The following is a 20,856-nucleotide window of genomic DNA, read 5'->3' as shown; positions in this document are numbered from 1 at the left end:
CAAGTCCTGCCTGTGATTTCATTTGACTATAATATTTTCTCAGATAATCCGAAAAGGGTCCTTTCCCAGGTTGACGAGTCCCATCTGCCCCTCACTTCCTTCCTCAGCACGTGCAGAAACCTTCTTGACCATTGGACCCACTATTGGCCTTGTCAGCTCAACTCATCAGAGCCTCTCTTCATATACAGGGGAAGTGCCCAACTCACCGAGGGTTTGAGACCCATCAGCTGCCCTCACTTGGTTTAATCAGCCAGTCAAAGTCTTTTCCTGCGGTGTGGCCGCTGTCACTGTTGCAGTGTTGTCATGCTGACAGTTTCTAGGGGCCACAGGTGAGCTCTGAGCACAGGGTGGGGGCGAAAGATGGACAAACTACCTCAGAAGTACAAGATTTCCCCCACCAGAGGTACTCCTCTTCCCCTAATATTCCACACACTTCTTAGCAGAACTTCCTCCCAGGAAAACGTGCAAAGGATTGCAGCCTAAAGTAATTCCTAGTGAATCCAATGTGACTTAACAGATTAATGGGATTGCAGCCTTAACTACAGTGGTACCTCAGGTTACAGATGCTTCAGGTTACTTACTCCGCTAACCCAGAAATAGTACCTTGGGTTAAGAACTTTGCTTCAGGATGAGAACAGAAATTGTGCGGTGGTGGGGCAGCAGCGGGAGGCCCCATTAGCTAAAGTGGTGCTTCAGGTTAAGAACAGTTTCAGGTTAAGAACAGACCTCCAGAACGAATTAAGTTCTTAACCCGAGGTACCACTGTACAACTACATAAACCAAACCAGGGCCACACATGAAATAGAACAAGCTGATTTAGGGATTTTTTTTTATCTTCCTAGAACAGGAATCCACAATGAAAAATTAATTGTATTAAAAAAGTGTTGATTGCCATTATAAAACGAAATAATAAACTTTTCCAAAATGGTGTCCTATTGCCCTCTACTGGCAGGCAAAGGGGAGGAACCCAAGTAAAAACTTTCGAAGCATAAATATACAATGGTACCTCAGGTTAAGTACTTAATTCGTTCCGGAGGTCTGTACTTAACCTGAAACACCACTTTAGCTAATGGGGCCTCCCACTGCCACTGCGCCGCTAGAGCATGATTTCTGTTCTCAACCTGAAGCAAAGTTCTTAACCTGAAGCACTATTTCTGGGTTAGCAGAGTCTGTAACCTGAAGCATATGTAACCTCAAGCGTATGTAACCTGAGGTACCACTGTAGATCTAAAGGTAAAAGTAAAGGGACCCCTGACCATTAGGTTCAGTCGTGGACGACTCTGGGGTTGCGGCGCTCATCTCGCTTTATTGGCCGAGGGAGCCGGTGTTTGTCCACAGACAGCTTCCGGATCATGTGGCCAGCATGACTAAGCCGCTTCTGGCGTACCAGAGCAGCACACGGAAACACCGTTTACCTTCCTGCCAGAGCGGTGCCTATTTATCTACTTGCACTTTGACGTGCTTTCGAAGTGCTAGGTTGGCAGGAGCTGGGATCGAGCAACGGAGCTCACCCCGTCGCAGGGATTTGAACTGCTGACCTTCTGATCGACAAGCCCGAGGCTCTGTGGTTTAGACCACAGCTCCACCAGCATCCCACAGTGCCACCCGCATCCCACAGTGCCACCCGCGTCCCACATCGCCATCTATTTAATGCTATAAACAGCATGTGTGCCTTTGGTTTAGCAAATGGGTGAGAGGCAGTTGAAAGTGGATATTTAAACGTGTTGGATATTAAATATCTTGGATATTTAAAGGTGTTGTCTTCTTTTAAAATGTGTTTCTCCCTGCCACCACAACAAACCAAAAGTCAATTGTGACAAAAGAATTTAATAGTAAACAAAGTGTGGGAACAATACAAAAAAAGAAAATGTGCTCCAGAAAGGCAAGGATTACAAAAACATATATACATTCCATACATTTCAAAAGAGACATTTCTTTCTTTCTTTTTAATGAATAAAGAATAAAGAACTGAACAGAAGCCAGGAATGTATTGATTTGTGTATCCTTTACATAGAAGAAGGAGATCAGGAATGGCAGGACAGCATTCCAAGACAATAGCCCACCAGCACTATACTATTAAAGTAGTATCATACCACTTTAAACCGTCACGGCTTCCCCCAAAGAATCCTGAAAGATGTGGTTTGTTCAGGGCACTGAGAGTTGTTAGGAAACCCTCAGAGAGCTTCAATTCCTAGCATTCCTTGGGAAGAAGGATTGATTGGGAACTGTAGCACTGTGATGGGAACAGGGGTCAACTCTCAGTACCCATGGCAAAGTTACCAGGATTCCTTGGAGGAAGCCACCGCTGTTTAAAGTGGTATGATACTGCTTTAAATACCTAGTGCAAAAGGAAGACATCATTATGTGTAGAGCAGCCTTTGCCAAAACACCTTCCAGGTGTTTTGAACTACAAGCCCCATCAGCCTTAGCCAGCATGTGCCAGCTGGAGCTGATGGGAGATGTAGTTCAAAACATCTGACGGGCACCAGGTTAGCAAAGTCTGGTATCGGAGGTTGATCCCAAGTTAGAATTTCACAGCCAGTTTCTTGGACTGGGGCTCAAAAGGGTCATAAGGAACAGGGGAAGACCTGAGCAACTTCATCCATCGCCAGCGACAAGATGCTTTGGAAGATCTGAGGGGCTGCAGCAGATTCAGATTCCAAGTATGCTCAGCCAGAAAACTCAACTCTGCTTGGTGTTACGTATGCTCTTTCGTAACTGGTTCAGACATCTATGCTAAAGCCTGAAAAAAATATTAAACTAGATTTGTTGTATTTGCAGACAGTTCTGGACAGGCATGTGGACATTCCTGAATGGTTGAATCAAGTGCTATTTTACTGGCAATCATCCATTGCCAAGAGCAGCACTATCCAGTTGTGCCCTTTTCCACAAATTAACACACCTTGAAGTCATGGCTGCTATTCTGCTGCCTGTATAGGTAAAAACTAGGCTGGGCAGCAGTAGATGTTTGGGGGAAATGGAGTTGAAAGGGTTACCATGAATTGCCATTGGGTCTTCACACAAGGGCAGTCAATATGATGACCTCCAGATGATGCTAGGACTACAACTTCCAACATCCTTTACCAATGGTCCCACTTGCCAGGGTGGTTTGAGTTGTAGTCCAGCATCTTGAGAGCACCACATTGGGTACCTCTTCCATTGAGTGACAAGTACTTTGGACTGACTCTAAACATCTGGAAAATCGGTACAATCCGTCTCCTTGCACAACCATATCTCCCATACAATAGGAAGTCTGTGTGTGAGAGATGTCTTTGGTTACTATCAAAGCAGGCACTGATGTTGCACTTGCTGTTAGAAAACTAAGTTCACTATTTGAAGAACAGAACACAGCCACCATCTTTGTAGCCTCACCATCAGCCACTGGCAACCCAGGGCCTGCTTAGGGTTTCTGTCTTTTTGGCAGAAAACAGAAAAGCCAGAAATACCAGCACAATATTTTCCACCCAGTGCAGGAATACTGTGTCTCAGGTGGCTTTTTTTTTAATGGGAAATGTGTAACCACCTTCAAGGTCCTTCTCAGCAGAGTCTTTGACCTTAACACTGATACTGTAACATATGGCCAAAGATTCCTGGAGCAATTATTGTCTTACAGTGAAAAGCACCCAGTGTATTAATAATTCCAATGGTTACCCTCGTATTAAATGTGTGGTAGAAATTACCCCCCCCCCCAATTTACCAGTGCTTCCTATCATCCCTCCAAACCCTCAATAAATGATCACAGTGAAGACATTAGTATATGCTATTAATGCAGCTATTGGCAGTGTAGACAATTCTTCCGAATGGCTACTGAACAATCTGAGGCATTTCACTCCATGCTTTGGCCTTTTTCCTGGCCAGAGAAAGCCAAGGTGGCTCAGCAGGGCTGCATGATGACATTGGTAGGCTTGGCAATGGCCTCGTTTCCTTTTCCATTTGAGGGGCTTCCTGAGCCTTTGTTCTAACAGATGTTGCTGGGGAGAAAAGGAGGACATTAAGTAGGCTCTATGGGGCTGAAGAGCACACCCCAAGCATCACCCTTTGGAAACCACCACCCAAGTAGGACGGAACCACCACAAAACATGCCACCCACCCCCCAGCTTGGACAGTTGCTACAGAAGGATTCTATGGTTGATGCCATCAAAAGCTGCTGAGAGGTCAAGGAGAATTAATTCTCCTGCCTCTCTCCTGGCAAAAATCAATATACAGAGCAACCTAAGCACTTTCTGTGTCAAAATTGGGCCTAAACTCCAGTTGAAGTGGATCTAGAAAATCAGTTTCCTCTGAGAAAGCAAGGATCTGGTCCTTCACCACCCGCTTGAGAACCTTGCCCAAGGAGGAGAGATTGACAACAGACAGGAAATTGCTCAGATTTTTTGAATCCAGGGAGGGTTTCTTAAGCAGTGGTCTTATCGCTGCATCCTTCAAGCAAGCACGAACCACTTCCTCACAAGAAAACATTAATCACCTCCTTGGCAGAACCAGCTGTCTCCTCCCTGCTAGTTTTTATCAGCCAAGAGGGCCAGGGGTTCAGAGAACAGGCGGTCGCTCTGACCGATCCAAGCGCTATGTCTGTGTCCTTGGGCCTTACTGAAACTCATCCAACAGGACAAAGCAGTGCCATGTAACCCCCTTGAGATTAAACTGCGTAACACTGGAGATGAGTTCTCAGCAGATGCAAGTGATTTATTCTTCAAAATGCTTTGTCAACAAGTCACAGTGAGCTCTAATCAGTTTTGCTACCTCCTTTGGGCCAGACTGTAAAAGGTCTCATGCTACCCGGGAAAGTTTTGCTTAATGAGGATGCAATCCCTAGCTAGCAGGATGAGCGGTTAAGGATGGTGCAAATTGTAGCCCAACAACTGCTGGGAACTCAAGTTTGAGAAACACTGGCTTAAAACAATAAGCGAGAAGCTGTGGCCCTCCAGAGGTGGCCCATCAGCCCCAGCCAGCATGCCCAATGGTCAAGGATGGTGGGAACTGGATTCCAACAGCACCCGTAGGGCTGCAGGTTCCCCGTCCCTTGGTTAGGGGATGGCTTCCTGATCCTGGAAAGTGTGCAGGAATTATTGTCTTCCTCAATTAAGGGATGGTGCCTGTGGTGCCTGTGTCGCTGTGCTTCAATAAACTGTGGTTAGGCAGAGTAAGAAGGGGAAGAAGAGCTACAGCTCATCTACTTTGTATGCAGAAGGTCCTAGCTTCAATCCCTGGCAATCCTTGGCAGAGACTCTGCCTAAAGTCCTGGATGGCTGCTGCCTATCAGGGTAAGGTAAAGGTAAAGGTACCCCTGCCCGTACGGGCCAGTCGTGTCCGACTCTGGGGTTGCGCGCCCATCTCGCTTAAGAGGCCGGGGGCCAGCGCTGTCCAAAGACACCTCCGGGTCACGTGGCCAGCGTGACAAGCTGCATCTGGCGAGCCAGCGCAGCACACGGAAACGCTGTTTACCTTCCCGCTAGTAAGCGGTCCCTATTTATCTACTTGCACCCGGGGGTGCTTTCGAACTGCTAGGTTGGCAGGCGCTGGGACCGAGCAACGGGAGCGCACCCCGCCGCGGGGATTCGAACCGCCGACCTGACGATCGGCAAGTCCTAGGTGCAGAGGTTTTACGCGCCACCCACGTCCCTGCCTATCAGGGTAGACAGCACCAAATTAGATAGATCCATGGCCTGATTAAGTAAAAGGCAGTTTTCTAAATTCACAAAGAGAAGTGAAATTCTGCTGGAAGGATGGAAAACATGTTGAAGGGGAGGTAGTGGATCTGTTTTCCTGGAAGAACTGTCAACGCTGTACCTCCACCTGTGCTCTGCTTGTTTGTTTGTAAATAAGTCATATGTCCTGGCTGATCAAAGGTTGTCTAGGCTAACCTCCCACTATGCAGGAATCTTCTTCAAAATGAACCCAAGTCTCAGTGAAGACTGCCCCAGAAGTTTTTCACTGCCCATGGAAGAATTGCATGCATGCATCATCCTGCAATATATCCAAATATAGCTGCTATTTCCATCCAAGCACGGTGCTATATCAAAGTTTAAACATCCCTTCCACATTAGTTGAGCTCAATGGGGGAAGGTTAAATAACCACTCCTGTTCTTTTTTCCAGTTTTTAATACCTTTTATAGCTGATGGAGCCATCTTCAATGGGACTTTACTCTCAAGTGTACGTACTTGAGGAGCACTGGTCTTCTTCAATATATTCTCACTGGTAAAATTTGTTTGCTATAAGGCAAAAAAAGAAGAATGCAATTCATGCACTGCAGAGCAGATGAAGCTTGAGTGACTTAAGTCCATTGACTTCAATCAGTAACATATGACTAGTGTTGGATTTCACCCAATGGTTTTTCCAGTTTAACAAACAGTGGTTTAGAAAGTTGGGAGTGAGCTTCAGGCCCAGGCACTCCTTTTCCCTTCCTCCCATTGCAATTGCATTCTAATTACTACTGAAATAGGGAACTCTGGTTTAATGTCAGTGTATTAATCAGGACTCTAAGCCACAGTCAAATCCTTGTTTAAGTGCCTAGTAAGCAAACCAACACAAATCCAGAGCATAGCTGTCAACCTTCAGATTTGAAAATAAGGGATCAGCAGCCTCACCTGTCCCGGGGACAGTCTACAGCAGTGTTTCCCAACCTTGTGCCTCCAGATGTTTTTGGCCTACAACTCCCATCATCCCTGACCACTGGTCTTGCTAGCTAGGGATGATGGGAGTTGTAGGCCAAAAACATCTGGAGGCACAAGGTTGGGAAACACTGGTCTACAGGATATCTAACAATCCGGGATAGCAGCGGGAAGCAGTGGGAAACAGCGCTGGAATAAGGGAATTTCCCTCAAAAAAATGGAAGGTTGACAGCTATGATCCAGAGGGATTCTTCCTACATTGCAGCTTGTATGCTACTTTGCAAGTCACCATCAAAATCCTATCACTAAACTTACATGCAAATTAGAAACTATAAAAATCTAAAACTGAGCAGCATTTGAAAAACACGTACATAAACGTTTTAAGAGCCAGCCTAACTTCATCAAGCCTTAATTACAGGCTCAGTTCCCACTTTTGTCCAATATATCAGACCCCGGAGACGAAAGACATGAAAAGTAACTTTGATTTATACAGACCAGGGTTGAAGCATCAAAGGGGAGTGCAGACTTGGCACTGGCTTCTGGCTTCCTAAACAAAGATTTACCACGGCAGGACTCTTCCATCTGAAAGATGAATGGCTTGGCTGAGCCATGAGCAGTTTCTGTGCATAAAGTACTCCCACAACAGTCATAGAAACATACTGAGAAAGACTTTTGTTCCATCCACTGACTAACAGTCATTTTCCAAGGTTGCAGACCCACAGCCTCTTCTGCTGACTCTCACAGATTCAGAGTCAGCCCCCGACAGGAAACAGGGTAGCATCAGGACATGCGTCAGGACACAGACATCAGGACATACATAGTGAACACAATGCCCTGGAACAAGGTTTCCCAAACGTGGGTCTCCTCCTGCTGTTTTGGGACTATAGTTCCCATCATCCCCTGACCACTGGTCCTGCTAGCTAGGGATAATGGGAGCTGCAGTCCAAAAACAAATGGAGACCCAAGTTTAGGAAACCCTGCCCTAGAGACCATTATACTGAGGAGAGGGTGAAGCTCTCAGGAAGTCATACGCTCGACCTCCGCTGGTGTTACTATGGTAACCCAGTGCACCTGGAAGCATTATCTCAGAACATCAAGACATGTGGGATGTGCTCCTCAACTCAAGAGCCCAAGCACTGTGTACAATTAACCAATTGTTCACATGACACCAACATGAAGTACGCTACACACAAACCCAGAGACCATGTCTAAACGAAGCAGGATGTGCTTCCTTCCCTGCAACTGTCACAATATTGAAGTCAAGTTTTGAAGAGTTAGGCTCTTAAAAAAATAAATCCTGATATCCAAATGTATTAGTGAGAGTGGCCATGGCTCAGTGGCAGAGCATAGGCAGTTTAATTCCTGGTAGTCAAAGCTGAAGGGGTACTTAAGTAGCAGATGATGGGAACAATGCTGGTTCTAGGTTCTGCAGAGGTGCTTCTTTGGACACCTCTTTGGCTCCTCTCTCTTGCTCTCTGAGGCACTGCTGCCCATTCCTTGCTCCAGACAACCACCTACTAAGGCCTGTGGATGGTGCAGCCGTGTCCCTTCACTCATCACTGCCCGTATGTTCAGAGACAGAAGGTGAACACGGGCAGTGACAGCAAAGAGGAGCAGGAAGGTAAGTCTGTATGCAGAGTGTGGCAGTGGTCAGGGGCCAGGGCCTTGAAAAGAGCCCAGTAACACCTGCCCTTGGTGCTGGCCCTGGATTGGAAGAATCCTGCTTGAAACCCGAAGAGCCGCTGCCAGTCAGAGTAGGCAATACGGGCTAGATGGACAAACAGTCCGACCTGATGAAGCAGCTTTCTACATAACTATACACACACACACACGTACGTACTCAAGGTGCATAATTACTGAAAATTAAAATAAGAAATAAAACTATCAGTCAATCTCCGAGTATACCAACAGAGAGCTTCCTACAAAACTATCCCGCTAAATGATATAAACAAGGGTCAGTATGCACCTACCTTTTCCTGCTGAGAAATGCTGCTGTGCTTCTCCCCTCCTTGTTCAGTTTTGGCAGAGGTTTTATCCTCACATTTCTGTTCTTTCGCAAGAGGGTGATCCTGGAAGCCTTTCTGCTTTAGTTTTGCCATCAGAATCCATGCTGGTTCAGAGGATGTGCTTTCCAGATGTGAGGCCGGGGTTTGCCCTAGGGATTGGAGAGAAACTGATCAAACTTTCACACTGGCCTCCCTCCTGGTGCACCTGACGCATGCAGAGCGCCATGCAGCCTTGGTAAAAAAAATCTGTTTGCAATCACACGATCACATACACTTAATCCACACACGGACAGGCACAATCGCAAATATGTAAGATTATTATTATTTATCAATTGTATATATTTCCCTTCATCCAAAGGTCACAGTATAAAAACACAAAACACATGACATAAAAACACAAAACACATGACATAATAAGAAACAAAACAATACCCCTGCTGCCGCCCACCAACACTTTAAAAGGCTGTAGATTGTTTAATCAGTGAAAGGCCTGGGTGAAGAGGAAAGTTTTTGCTTGACACCTAAAGATATGTAAAGGTGGCCCCAGGTAAGCCTCTCTGGGGACAGTATTCCATAAATGGGGAGCCACATGTTCCCATGTTGCTGCATTCCAGACCTCTTGTGAAGGAGCTACACAGAGCAGGGCCCCAGATGATAATGACAGGGTCCGGGTCAGTTCATAGGGAGAGAGGCAGTCCTTGAGGTATTGTGGTCCTGGAACAACCTGGTCACCAGCTGAAGTTTCTGAGCTGTATTCAGAGGCAGCTTCATTGCAGTAATCTAACCAATAGAGCATAGACAACAGTATAGGCTATCCCTATCCAGAAAGGGGTGCAGCTGGGCCACCAACTAAAGCTGATAGAAGGCACTCCAAGCCACTGAGGCCACCTGAGCCTCAAGTGACAGCAATGGATCCAGAAGAACCCTAAAGCTATGTACCTGAACCTTAATGGGTAGGAGTGAACCCCCATTAAGAGCAGGTCTGGGGAACCACCCACTAACAGTGCCTCCATCTTATCTGGATTGAGTTTGTTGACTATCATCCAATCCAGAGGAAAAACAACAGTCCAGCACATCTACTGCAACACCAGCAGATGTAAAAGAAAACTCCAAAACTCTGGATGACCCCAACTCAACTGTTTCATGCCCTGATGCTGCCCTGAGTATCCAGGTGGGTACAAGCTGGTTGAGACCAACTGCACCCTGCTCACCCAGGTCTCAGTGATACAGACTAGTTCAGCCTCCTCATCCACAATCAGATTCTGCAGTAAGGGAGGTCTTATTCAGCACTGACTTAGCATTCAACAGCAGCAGTGGCAGACCAGAGGGTGGCTGATATGACAAAGCTACTGCCCATGGAAATAGAGGTATATTATTAATCCTTAGTAAGTCTGTTCAAGTCCACACACACACACACACACACACACACACACACAAAGTTTGTAAAAAAGAAAAGTTCTTCAACACCCTTTTATTGATCCAGACTCTGCAAAGTGCAGAATTCCAAGAAGAGGAATTCAAATCATGTCAATGCACAGCTGAACAGCAAACCCTGCATTATAGTTATTCAAAGTCTCAAACGTCAAAATGCATCCTAAAAACTGCAAAAACTGTTCAAGCTATGGTTCAGATGATCTATTTCTAACTGACATAGTGCTTATGTATCTGATTGGTGGATTTTTGGAATGAATGAAAGTAAACTCAAATGTTTTTATTGGTTTATTATGTCCCAACGTTCTGTGAACTTGAAATTGTATATATGCACAAAAATAACAATTTAAAAGTCCACTGTGTTCATAGTGCAGCCAAGCCCACAGAACCTGTATAAAAATGTGGTTTTCTGAATGTATATACAGGGTGGAATTTTGGCATAAATGCAATCTACACATTAAGACATTAAGACAACTTGTTGAACCACAACTCCCATCGTACATGAGCACTAGCTATGCTGGCTCAGGCCAATGGAAGCTGGATTCCAGCATCATCTGTTGGGCGACATGCAGATGTTTGCAGCATGAAACACAGCTGTTTCCCCACATAACATGTAGCACTCTCCTGAGCATCCATGCATTACCAAGCAGCCAACAAGCAGATGCCTCTAAAGCAGCTGGCTTGTATAATAACACAAATACCTGAGAGCTTGCCTATCTGCTGCTTGGCTTCATCTTCGTCAGGTCTGATGGCTTTGATGGGGTGGTTTTCCTTTTGGAAGATGGGTTTTGGAACCGAAGCTTGAGTGCCACCTGTCAGATTTTGGGGAGGCTTCCCAGAACTTGATGGCATCAGATCTTCTTTGACCAAAGTAGAAGAGGTTCCTGGAACCACAGATGCCAGTTGCTTTGCAGGCTCATGATGCTTCTGCTGGGTTCGGTATTTCAATAGAGAGGGTGTTCTCCTCAGCTTAACCCCAAATGGGCTCTCACGGTCAAGCATATTTTCTTTTGGCCATTCATTTGCAGAATTTAAGTTGGTGCCAACAGTCCCATTACCCTTGTCAAGACACTCTGGGCTCCTTACTATATATCCCTCTGTGGCTGCATCCAACTGGGGCATTCCTTCAAACAACTCTGGTCTTATGGGTGAAGTAGGGGTGCTTCCAGGGCAGGAACTATCCATGGAACTCGAACCCCCCGAAAGAGACCTCTGCCAGGCTGATGCAATGGTGAACCTGGCAGGCTTAGCAGAAGTGGACTTTGGGTGGGCCTTGGCAATCTCATCTGGACCTTTGCTTTCTTCCATTTTCACATTTCCTGGTAGGTCTCCAACCTCGTCATCAGAACAGCTACTTTTAGAAGCAACCTTGGGGGATCCTGCAGAGGACATACCTACCAGAGAAGGGTTGCTCAGGTTTCTAAAGTTGGCATCCTCTTGCCCGTCTCGGCTGCTGTTCAAATCAGAACAATAAGGTTCATTTGGGTGGATAGGTTTCTCACCCACGGCACTGTTAAGTGGAAGCTCATCTACTTGGGAATCTGAGATGGCTGGTCCTCCCTGTGGAAAGGCTGTTGGCTTTGTGTGGCCTTTGCACAGTTGAATTTCCATATCTGCAGACTGTCCTCCTGTAACTTCTTTGGGTATCTGGTGTTTTTCAAGGGCTGAGGCTATGGCCTTCTCTGCTTCTGTGGGAGCCTCCATAGTGGATGCAGAAAACTGTGGACCGTGCAGTGCAGGGTCTTCCTGAAGCGTGACCGAGCTGTCCCTGTCACCAAGTCTATCTTCTGCTTCATAAATATGTATTGCATCACTGCCATCAATGGAGTCTTTTGCTTTTTGATCTACAGGTTGTAGGCAAGGTATGTTGTGACACTCTTCTGCTGCATCAGGGTCCTTATCCATGCTATTCCCAGGCAAGGCAGCATCTAAGCATCTAATATTTTCTGTTTCAGGCTGTAAAGGTTCATATTTCTCAATGATCTCTTTCACGGAGCTCTGTGAGTTCGACATGACGTTATCAGTTGGTTGCCCAGTTGTTTTCACCCCTTCCTCCTCCATCTCTTCTTCTTTGTGCTTTGTTAGAGAGGACAGTGCATTTGGACAGGACACTGTTACAGAAGCCTGGAGATCTGTTTCCATACGGTTCTGGTTCTCAGATTCTAATCTGCAATTCTCCTCAGCACCAGAGCCAGCATTCCAAGAATAATGCAAAGCATCAGAGGCCCTTGTCATGGATAATGCATCATTAGTTTGACTCCCATTTAAGTTACTGGTATTCTGGATTGATAGGCCTAAGTAAGAAAGGAGGAGAGAAGAAGATGGTTAAAGAACACAAGAAGCAGAGTCAGATCATTGGTCCATGTCATGGGCTGGCTGGATGCAGAGGAATGGTGGGAGGTACCAGATGCTTTTGGCTCTGCAGGGTTTCACACAGAAGTCTTTCCCATCCCTATCTGGAGATGCTGGTAAGTGAACCTGGGACCTTTTGCATTGCAAACAATGTGTTCTTCCATAGGTTTGTGGTCTGCAGAACCAGTACAAACCTCAACACTCTTCCCCACACTCTCCCACATGTGCTGGCACATGCATGATCACACTCTTGCACGCACACACACACACACACACGGAGGCCATTACCTGCCAAGCCCTCCTTTTTTCTATCATCTTCTTCAAGTAATTTTTCATGGTCTGGTTTTCCTTCTCTGGGTTTGAGAAGGCCTTGCTGTTTTGCCACCTCTTTTACCTATTTTGAAAGAGAAAGACAGTTCAGACAATTTGCAGAGGGCACAGATCCCATTTTTTAAACTGAACATAAACAAAAAGGGCTTTTAACCAACAAAAAGGGGGTTGGGGGTTGATCAGCTGCCTGCCTTTTTAAGGCAGCCAACCAATTTCACAATGTAATATTGAAAGGCGCTGTTGGGAACTTAGAATGGAAAGTGAAAGGGGGAAATGATTCCTTTGTTTTGCATCAAACTTTTATTCTTCAAGAGCTTCTGTACAAGATCCAAAGAGAACAGTGTTGATGGAACCATAGGTAAAGGAAACACATTTGTTTTAACACACCCCTTGACCTCAAGGCAGCTTACGACAATAGACCAATAAAATGTGACAAAGTTGAATGGATAAAATGGCATGAATCTAACACCTACCCTTCCCAAAACCTGGCAGACTACAAAAATTTACAGACTACAAAAAACCATAAGGAAGAATCTCTTCCAAAAGAACCAGGAAGGAATTGGATCATCCCTCATATCTTTTTTTAAAAAAATAATCTACCAACCTACAAGAAGAAAACTAGCCCATCCCATTCCTTGTGAGGCTAGTTTTCTTCTTACAATTAATAAAAAAGGGGACAATTCAAAATGCAATGCTCCCCCATTAGTAACTCAAAGTAGTACAGTCCTTACTGTCAGCTCAGCATTCTGATGCCTCACTCTGCTGCAAGCGTTGACAAGATCTGGGCAAGAACATTGTTGGAGCAGAGTCCTGTGTGAGCATCGTAACAAACAGGAAGGCTCATAAGAGAGAATTTCTTCCAACCTCCAGAAGGCACTTACTGAAATAGCTCGGTTTTTGTGAGTGAAGGCTTTCTGCTTTCGCGGGTTTATTGCAATCTTGTGCTTGGCTGCTGAGGTGTCGAGGCAGCCCAGAGGAGTGGGTGGACGGCTGAAATCAACAGGAAGCAAGTGGCAGTATGGCAAGGTAGGACTCCCAACAACTGCAGAGGGTTGTGGGCTAAGGGGTCTGGAGGCGGATTCTGAGGTGACCTGAAAAATGCAGACAGACAAGTTTAATAGGTTTCAGGTCTCCCCTATACATGTGATTATTGTGCTAAAAACAACAACAACAACAATTTGGCCTAGATGGGTTCAGAAGCTAAAATACTCAGATGTATAAGCACATAACAAACATTATAAGTAGGTAAGATTCCACCTTTAGACCTGGGAAAATTACTGCACTGAAGTAAGCTGTTGTCCAATCAAGTGAGTGTAATATTATTGATAGAGATTGCTGCACTACACACTTTGAAAGTTAAGGATTCCAATCCCCACAAAACTCACAGGCTGAACTTTGGTTGGACATTGGCCTGGTGTGCACAAGGTAGGTCCCATCTGTGCTATACTCTACATTTAAATCAACACTACACAATTTTAAACAGCCGTGGCTCCGCCCCCCCGCCCCCCGAATCCTAGGAATTGTAAGTTTGTTCAGGGTGCTGAGAATTATAGCAGATCCCTATTCCCCTCAAAGAGCTACAGTTCCCAGAGTTCCATTTAAAAGACCTATTTCATAATGCTACTAAAAGAAGAAGAAAAGCAAAGCCAGCACAGACATGGCAATCACCCAGCACAAGCCTTATACATAAAACAACCAATTAAACCAAAGCACCATTTATTTCTACAGCTCAGTTTACAATTAGCCCCACCCCCAAAGGCAGAAATAATAATAATAAAAAAATACAGGTCGTTCAGATCCATGTGAGGCTATGGAGGAACGGAGTCTGTCTGGTTCTGTGTGGGATTGAATTCTGCCACCGCAGGAAAAGTACAAAAGGCTGCCGCTTCAGCAGTAGCTGGAAAAACCCATTTACCTGGTCATCTTCACTGTCTGTGCCACCTAAACTTAAAGAGTTATAGCGCTGGGCAGGGATTGAGGACTGCAGGATAAAACAAGGGAAAGGGATAAGTCAAGGAAGCATGGTGCTGGTATAGCGTTCTCCAGGATGGCACATAAAAAGGACAGTTATGAGAAAACACAAAGGGGGTGGGGGGAGGAATGTCAACACAGCACCCATCTCTAATGCATTTATGACAATATTTCCGGCAACTATCCTTGCACTGCCAAAATAGCTGCCACTAGGACAGATGGGGTTGTACTTGTTGCTATTACAGTGGTACCTCAGGTTATGAACTTAATTCGTTTCAGAGGTCTGTTCTTAACCTGAAACTGTTCTTAACCTGAAGAACCACTTTAGCTAATGGGGCCTCCCGCTGCTGCCGCCGCCACACGATTTCTGTTCTCATCCTGAAGCAAAGTTCTTAACCCGAGGTACTATTTCTGGGTTAGCGGAGTCTGTAACCTGAAGTATCTGTAACCTGAAGTGTTTGCAACCTGAGGTACCACTGTATATCCCACCTTTTCTCCAAGGAGCTCAAGGTGACATACACCCAGTGCTTCCCCCTTAAATATATATATATATATATATATATATATATATATATATATATATATTTAGGGGTACCCTCATTTTCCTACTCATATTGAAATACTGCCCCTCAATGAGGCCAAACTTAGATTCACAAAATGTTTAGGGGTATGTGTACCCCTGCATCCCCCCCAGGAAAAAAGCACTGCGTATACCCTTCTCCCACTTTCCATTTTATCCTCAACTTTATCCTGTAAGGTAGGCTAGGCTGAAAGACAGTGGGCGGTACCCAGGGGACTTCACAGCTGAGTGGGGAGTTGAACCCCTCCAGTGCTCTTCGGGAAAGGGCCTGCGCAGAGCAAAGACAAAGTTGTTACATTTCAGTGCAAAGTTATGTTTGGTTTCTAAGTCCTGGCAAGTGTTTTCAATAAACTGCTGCTTCCAAAGCTTTGGGGTACACTGGAAACCTTTAGCCAAGTCTCCTTAAAGTTCTTAGTCATGATAGCTAGCTATGGCCTCCAGCAGCAGAGGCAGCGGACCTCTGTTGCTATGCAACAACAACAGCGGGAGAGGACCCTTGCCCCCATGCCCTGGCCATCCCAGAGGCATCTAGCTCGCCACTGTGTAAAAGAGGATGCAAGACTAGACAGTCATTTGGTCTGGTTCAGCGGGGCTCTCCTGAGAGTTTTCTCTGTTTTGGCTTCATGAGAAGTCTCCAAATCAGATTCGCATAAAAATAAAAGTAAAGAGGAACAGGGGCCTTAAAACCACAAGCTGCAAGCTGCAATTTCTATGGGTGGTTTTCCATGGGAAGAGTTCCCTGTGAAGAGGGATTGACCGTGAAACCACTCTGAGCATTGTGGCTCTGTCAGGGAAATAAGGTTTCCTGGCAACACTCAAGCACCCTCTAGAAACTATGAATCCCAGGATTCTCTGTAGGAACTGTTTAAAATGGTATGATACTGCTTTAAATGGATAGTGCAGATAAGGTCTAACTTCAGGTCATTAATTTCAGTGATTCTACTCCGAGTAGGACTTCGTTGAATACAACCCAATGTTTCTTCCACGCTTCAAGAACACTCAGTATGCATTTCAGTGCCACCACTTTGTAAAATAAGAAGGGCTCCAGCAGACCAATGTCTTTCTCCCCACCAGTGTCAGAACCTGAAATATGAAAGCTAGGAGCTAAATGGCACCTTAAACCTAAGTTATGGAATGTTTAAGCACACTTTTTTATAACAAGAATACAAAGCTGAAAATGAATGAAGTGCAGCTGAAATATTATGTTCATTTTTCACATGGTCCTTCCCCTGCCCACCCCCCTAATATTCTTAAGAGGGTCTCTTCTCCAGCCTTCAGAGAGTAACCGGAAGTGGGGAGGCAGAAAAAGGTCCTCCTTTCCTTCCACTCTGCAGTTTTAATCTGAAATCTTAGGCGCAGTACTACGCCCAGAACTCAGAAACTGCTCACGCTAATGAAATTCCCTGTCGCAAAATGCGCCAAGAACAATGGGAGTTTCAAACCCTGCTCCCCTCCCTTATTCATATACATGTATATGTGCACCAATAGCAGTTTAGTCATGCTGGCCACATGACCCAGAAAGCTGTCTGTGGACAAATGCCGGCTCTCTCAGCCTGAAAAGCAAGATGAGCACTGGACTTAACTGTCCAGGGATCCTTTACTTTTACCCTTTAACACACACACACACACACACACACACACACACACACACACTTTTCTTTTCTCTTTTCTTTTCTTTTCTTTTCTTGATTTGAGGACTGTGTTAAAAAGGGGTGGGGAGGGAAACCACCATGACCATAAAGATTTGAAGAACTATCAGGATTTGTCCAAATTAATATTAAATAAAGCTGGAATGGAGGAAAAGGAAATGAAACGTGTAGTGAAACATTTGCTGTTGCCTGCCAAATGGCAGAGGCACCACACCTCATGATATAATAGACCTATTCGGGCATTATCCTTCGCATGATTGAACAGTGGTGCCATGGTTAAAACACTGCAGACCAAGGTTTAAATCCCCACCCAGCCATAAAGCTCATGGCGTGCTCTTGGGCCAGTTATTCTCTGTTAGCGTAAGCTACTTCACAGGGTTGTTGTGAGGATAAAGCAGGGATGGAAGGGGAGGGAGAACAATGTACTATGCCTTGAGCTACTTGGAGGAAAGTGGTAATATAAATGCAATAGTACAATTTAAAATGTGTGAAGGAGAGAGCAGGGCTGTGAGTGTGGCACTGTATGTCCTCATCCCCTGTTGGAAGCAGCCTGCCCTAATGCATGAAAGCTGATCATTCCCAGTGACTGGAACACACACACTCACCACGCAGGAGCCTACATGTATAGAGAAGGATATTCTGCCTCACATTCTGCAATGCCTGGATAGCCAGGACACACTATCATTAATAGTGTGAGGGAAAAGTGCCCCCAAAGTGCTATTCTTTATTATCCCTTGTGTTCAAAAGGGCACAGCACATACCTTGTTTGCAGAAGAAATCAGAACATCATGGAGGGTGGAAATTCCCTTAGGACTTCTGGGTAAGCCATCGTCTTCCGAAATGCCACCCACCTCTTCCATTCTCTTGCTGGGGATAACAAGTGGTGGCGATCGAAACACGAGGTTCGGCTGTAACTGAAGCTGTTTGGGTGGAAGGAAAGGAAGGAATAAAAGTACACAGGAGTCGTCAAACATATTTTTTAACTAGGAGGTGCAGCCCTCTTGGCAAGTACAATGCTGCTAAGGTTGCTTCGGTTTCCATTCTACCCTTACATTGCAACCAGCCCAAGAGAGTATGCTACCCGAAGCCTAGGACAGGATGGTACTCTTCATTTCCACAGCTCTATATGTATTCAACCAGCTGTCCTGAGAGTTTAATTGCTCTTCAACACTGGCAATGATAGTATCCTCCTCCACTGTACCTGAGGACAGCAGGCTAGCTTTGTGGGCAACAGGATGGGACAGACCTTGGAGGACACAAACGTAATAATATTCCTATTGGATCAAGTACATCCTGGCAAATTCAGGTTGCACCACTGAGGAGCTCGTACATGTCAAATCCACTTCCACACAAGGCTGGACTTTTTACAATAAGGAAACTACTGGGGAAATGCAATGGGAAGTGTGGGATAACATTTGCTCAGTACAACATCATCTAACCTCCCAGCAAACAAATCTCAATAAACAGGTCACCTGGAAGTGACCAAACTTCAGAATGTGATCCTGGTTGCAAAAACCAATAACTTCAGTTTTTATCGGATATGGAGGGCAAGAAACGAGTTCCTTATGGTTACAATTGTATTGGGCATAGCTTGTAATAATTATAATAACATGCACATTTCATGGAACATGGAGACAGGGGAGAAACGTTCCAAAAGTTGATCTCCAGAACTTCAAAGAACTCCTGGTGGGTAACTGAGTCCTGCTGTGTGGTCTCTCTAAAGCAGTGTCAATTGGCCTGAGCTCTGAAATCTGTGGCATTTGTATCAACCCAATGAAAAATGTGCTCATTCGGAGAACACACACACAAAAAAGGAAGGGGCAGAAATGAGCCAACGGCGGCTGTACAATATCTTCATTCAGACAAATGTCTTGATGCACATCCTCATGTGGAATTTGCATATATCCACAGCCACTCAAAGAATGAGTTCTGACTTGGAAAAGGAAGTCACTTTTGCTATGCTGAAAGGCTTTAATTTGCCATGCTCCCATCCTAAAACATGGCGACAGTGTCTCTTACTAATAATGGCACAGGCTCGGCAGCAAGCATGGGCCCAAAAGTTATTTTCCCAAGATACATGATAAAAGAAAGAGATGGAAGACTGAAGGGGGGGTGGGGAGGTGTCCCAATAGCTGTCACTCCCCTCCCACCAAGCTTTAAAAGACAAGACAGAGTGAGCTCACTTGCGAGATTCTCTCGCCTTATGAGGCCACCATGCATTGAAACACATGCTCCTCCTTGGTGAGTTCACATGATCCCACTTACGGTGGCAGCATCTGGTTCTCAGCGACAGAACTGTGCTGGAAGGAAAGGGGGATCCTGGAGAATCCTCAACTGAACCAAGAAACCACAACCCTCGGGAGAGGTGAAGGTCCTCTTACCTGCAAAGCTTTCACCTTCCCTGGAAAGGTTTCTGGAGAGGACACTGTGAAAACACTGTCATGAGATAAGGCTTTGTTTCCCATGTTCCCTTTGGATCTGAAATGGGGAAAAGGGGCAGTTCAGACTTTTTAAAAAACTATATTTTAACCCTTTTTAAAAAAATTTGTTTCTTTAAGTCACAGGCGGGGAAGCTATGACTCTCCAGATGATGCTGAACTCCAACACCAAGCATCCTTAGCCACTGTCTTTGCTGGCAAGGGTTTATGGGGCTGGTGGGAATTTGAGTCCAACAATGTCTGGATGGCTCCCATCTCTGCCTTACATTCTCCACATACACATACTAATTTTTACAACAGTCCTGTAAGGTAGTGCTGTCTTTCCTACATACCATGCACAGGGCACCAAGGCTAAGAAATAGCAGCTTAAAAAGGCACTCAGAGTATTCAAAGCTAAGCTGAGAAAGAGGTTTCCTGGGTCTTAGAGAGTAACTCCAGCTTTCCCAAGCTGGAGCCCCCGATATTGCTGAACTACATCTCCCATCATGCCTGACTATTGCTCCTACTTGTTGGGCTGATGGGATTTGGTGTCCAACAGCATCTAGAGGGCACCTGGTTGGTTGGGTGGGTCTGCCACCAAAAGTACTTTATTTATTATAACTCTTATTTTATATATACTTAAGAAAACTTACTTGCTGTGCTTCTACAAGTAGCAGCCAAGGTGGCTTAACCATAGTTTAGTGCCTATAGAAGAGCCAGATAAATAATCAGAGGCTGTGAAAGTCCTCTGTAGGAGACCCTGGAGAACAGCCATTGCTGGGCTAGAAAGACCAGTGGTTTGACTCCATGGCAGTGGCTTCTGGTGCCCATTGGGAGGGTTGGGGCAGAAAGCAGGAAGCCCAACAGTAGGTGAAGCAAGACCCAACGACAGGCACAGCCAACTCTTCCTGGTTTTGTTCTCATCCTCCTCCCTGTTGAATTCTGCAAGGGCACCATTGTGACTAAGGAGGAGGCAGAAGCTGACACACAGTGCCATCTACTGTCTTGCTTGTTAGTAAGAAGGCAGGAAGGTGGGGGTCAGAGTGAGGTTGGTGGAGCAGTGCACCTTTCATCCTAATGGAGTAGCTTTCTCTGCTCAGAGGAGCAAGCCTCCTTGGAATGTGGTGGACTCTCCTTTGTTAGAGGTTTTTAAGAGCAGAGGCTAGAGAGAAGCAAATAAGCACATAAGAAGATCTCCGTTGAGTCAGAGCTTTCTTGTCCAGCATTCTGCTCTCACACTGGCCTGCCAGACTGTCCTCCATTGGCAAGGCGGCCAGACTAGAGGACCTTTGGTGGCCCATTCCAACTCTGTGTTTCCTGTGTTCACTACTGCATACAACAATACACAATACAAAGCAGCCTTGGGGACTTTGTTCTTCGTGGAAATGTGGCCTAAAATAATACCTTGTATTAGTCAATAATACTGTGCACATCTGCGCTCTGTATTTTGGACTGCTGCAAGTTCAAGATTTGGCTATAGAGATCTTTTTTATTAGTTGCAGAGTGTTGCC

At 45.4% G+C, this 20,856-nt stretch overlaps 1 protein-coding gene across 4 annotated transcripts in view; it reads right to left on the bottom strand.

The window, feature by feature from the left end:
- Nucleotides 1-1,811: 1,811 nt before the first annotated feature.
- Nucleotides 1,812-20,856, bottom strand: part of LOC310836898 (uncharacterized protein) — a 41,379-nt gene continuing 22,334 nt past the window's right edge. For 3 of the 4 annotated variants that reach the window (XM_083722767.1, XM_083722766.1, XM_083722769.1), the window contains 10 exons: nt 19,310-19,406; nt 17,690-17,848; nt 14,644-14,709; nt 13,610-13,819; nt 12,687-12,792; nt 10,748-12,340; nt 8,580-8,764; nt 7,105-7,191; nt 6,105-6,210; nt 1,812-3,971 (listed from right to left, as the gene is read on the bottom strand). In XM_083722767.1, coding sequence (XP_083578893.1) covers nt 3,805-3,971; nt 6,105-6,210; nt 7,105-7,191; nt 8,580-8,764; nt 10,748-12,340; nt 12,687-12,792; nt 13,610-13,819; nt 14,644-14,709; nt 17,690-17,848; nt 19,310-19,406 — 2,776 coding nt within the window. In that variant the 3' untranslated portion in view covers nt 1,812-3,804. The remainder of the gene's footprint in view (nt 3,972-6,104; nt 6,211-7,104; nt 7,192-8,579; nt 8,765-10,747; nt 12,341-12,686; nt 12,793-13,609; nt 13,820-14,643; nt 14,710-17,689; nt 17,849-19,309; nt 19,407-20,856) is intronic. The other variant, XM_083722768.1, reaches the window with a different exon arrangement.

The sequence above is a fragment of the Podarcis gaigeae genome (assembly GCF_964106915.1).
Source record: "Podarcis gaigeae genome assembly, chromosome: Z".
Classification (NCBI taxonomy): Eukaryota; Metazoa; Chordata; class Lepidosauria; order Squamata; family Lacertidae; genus Podarcis; species Podarcis gaigeae.
The sequence above is the reverse complement of the archived record's forward strand: the minus strand, read 5'-3'. Positions and strand labels throughout refer to the sequence as shown.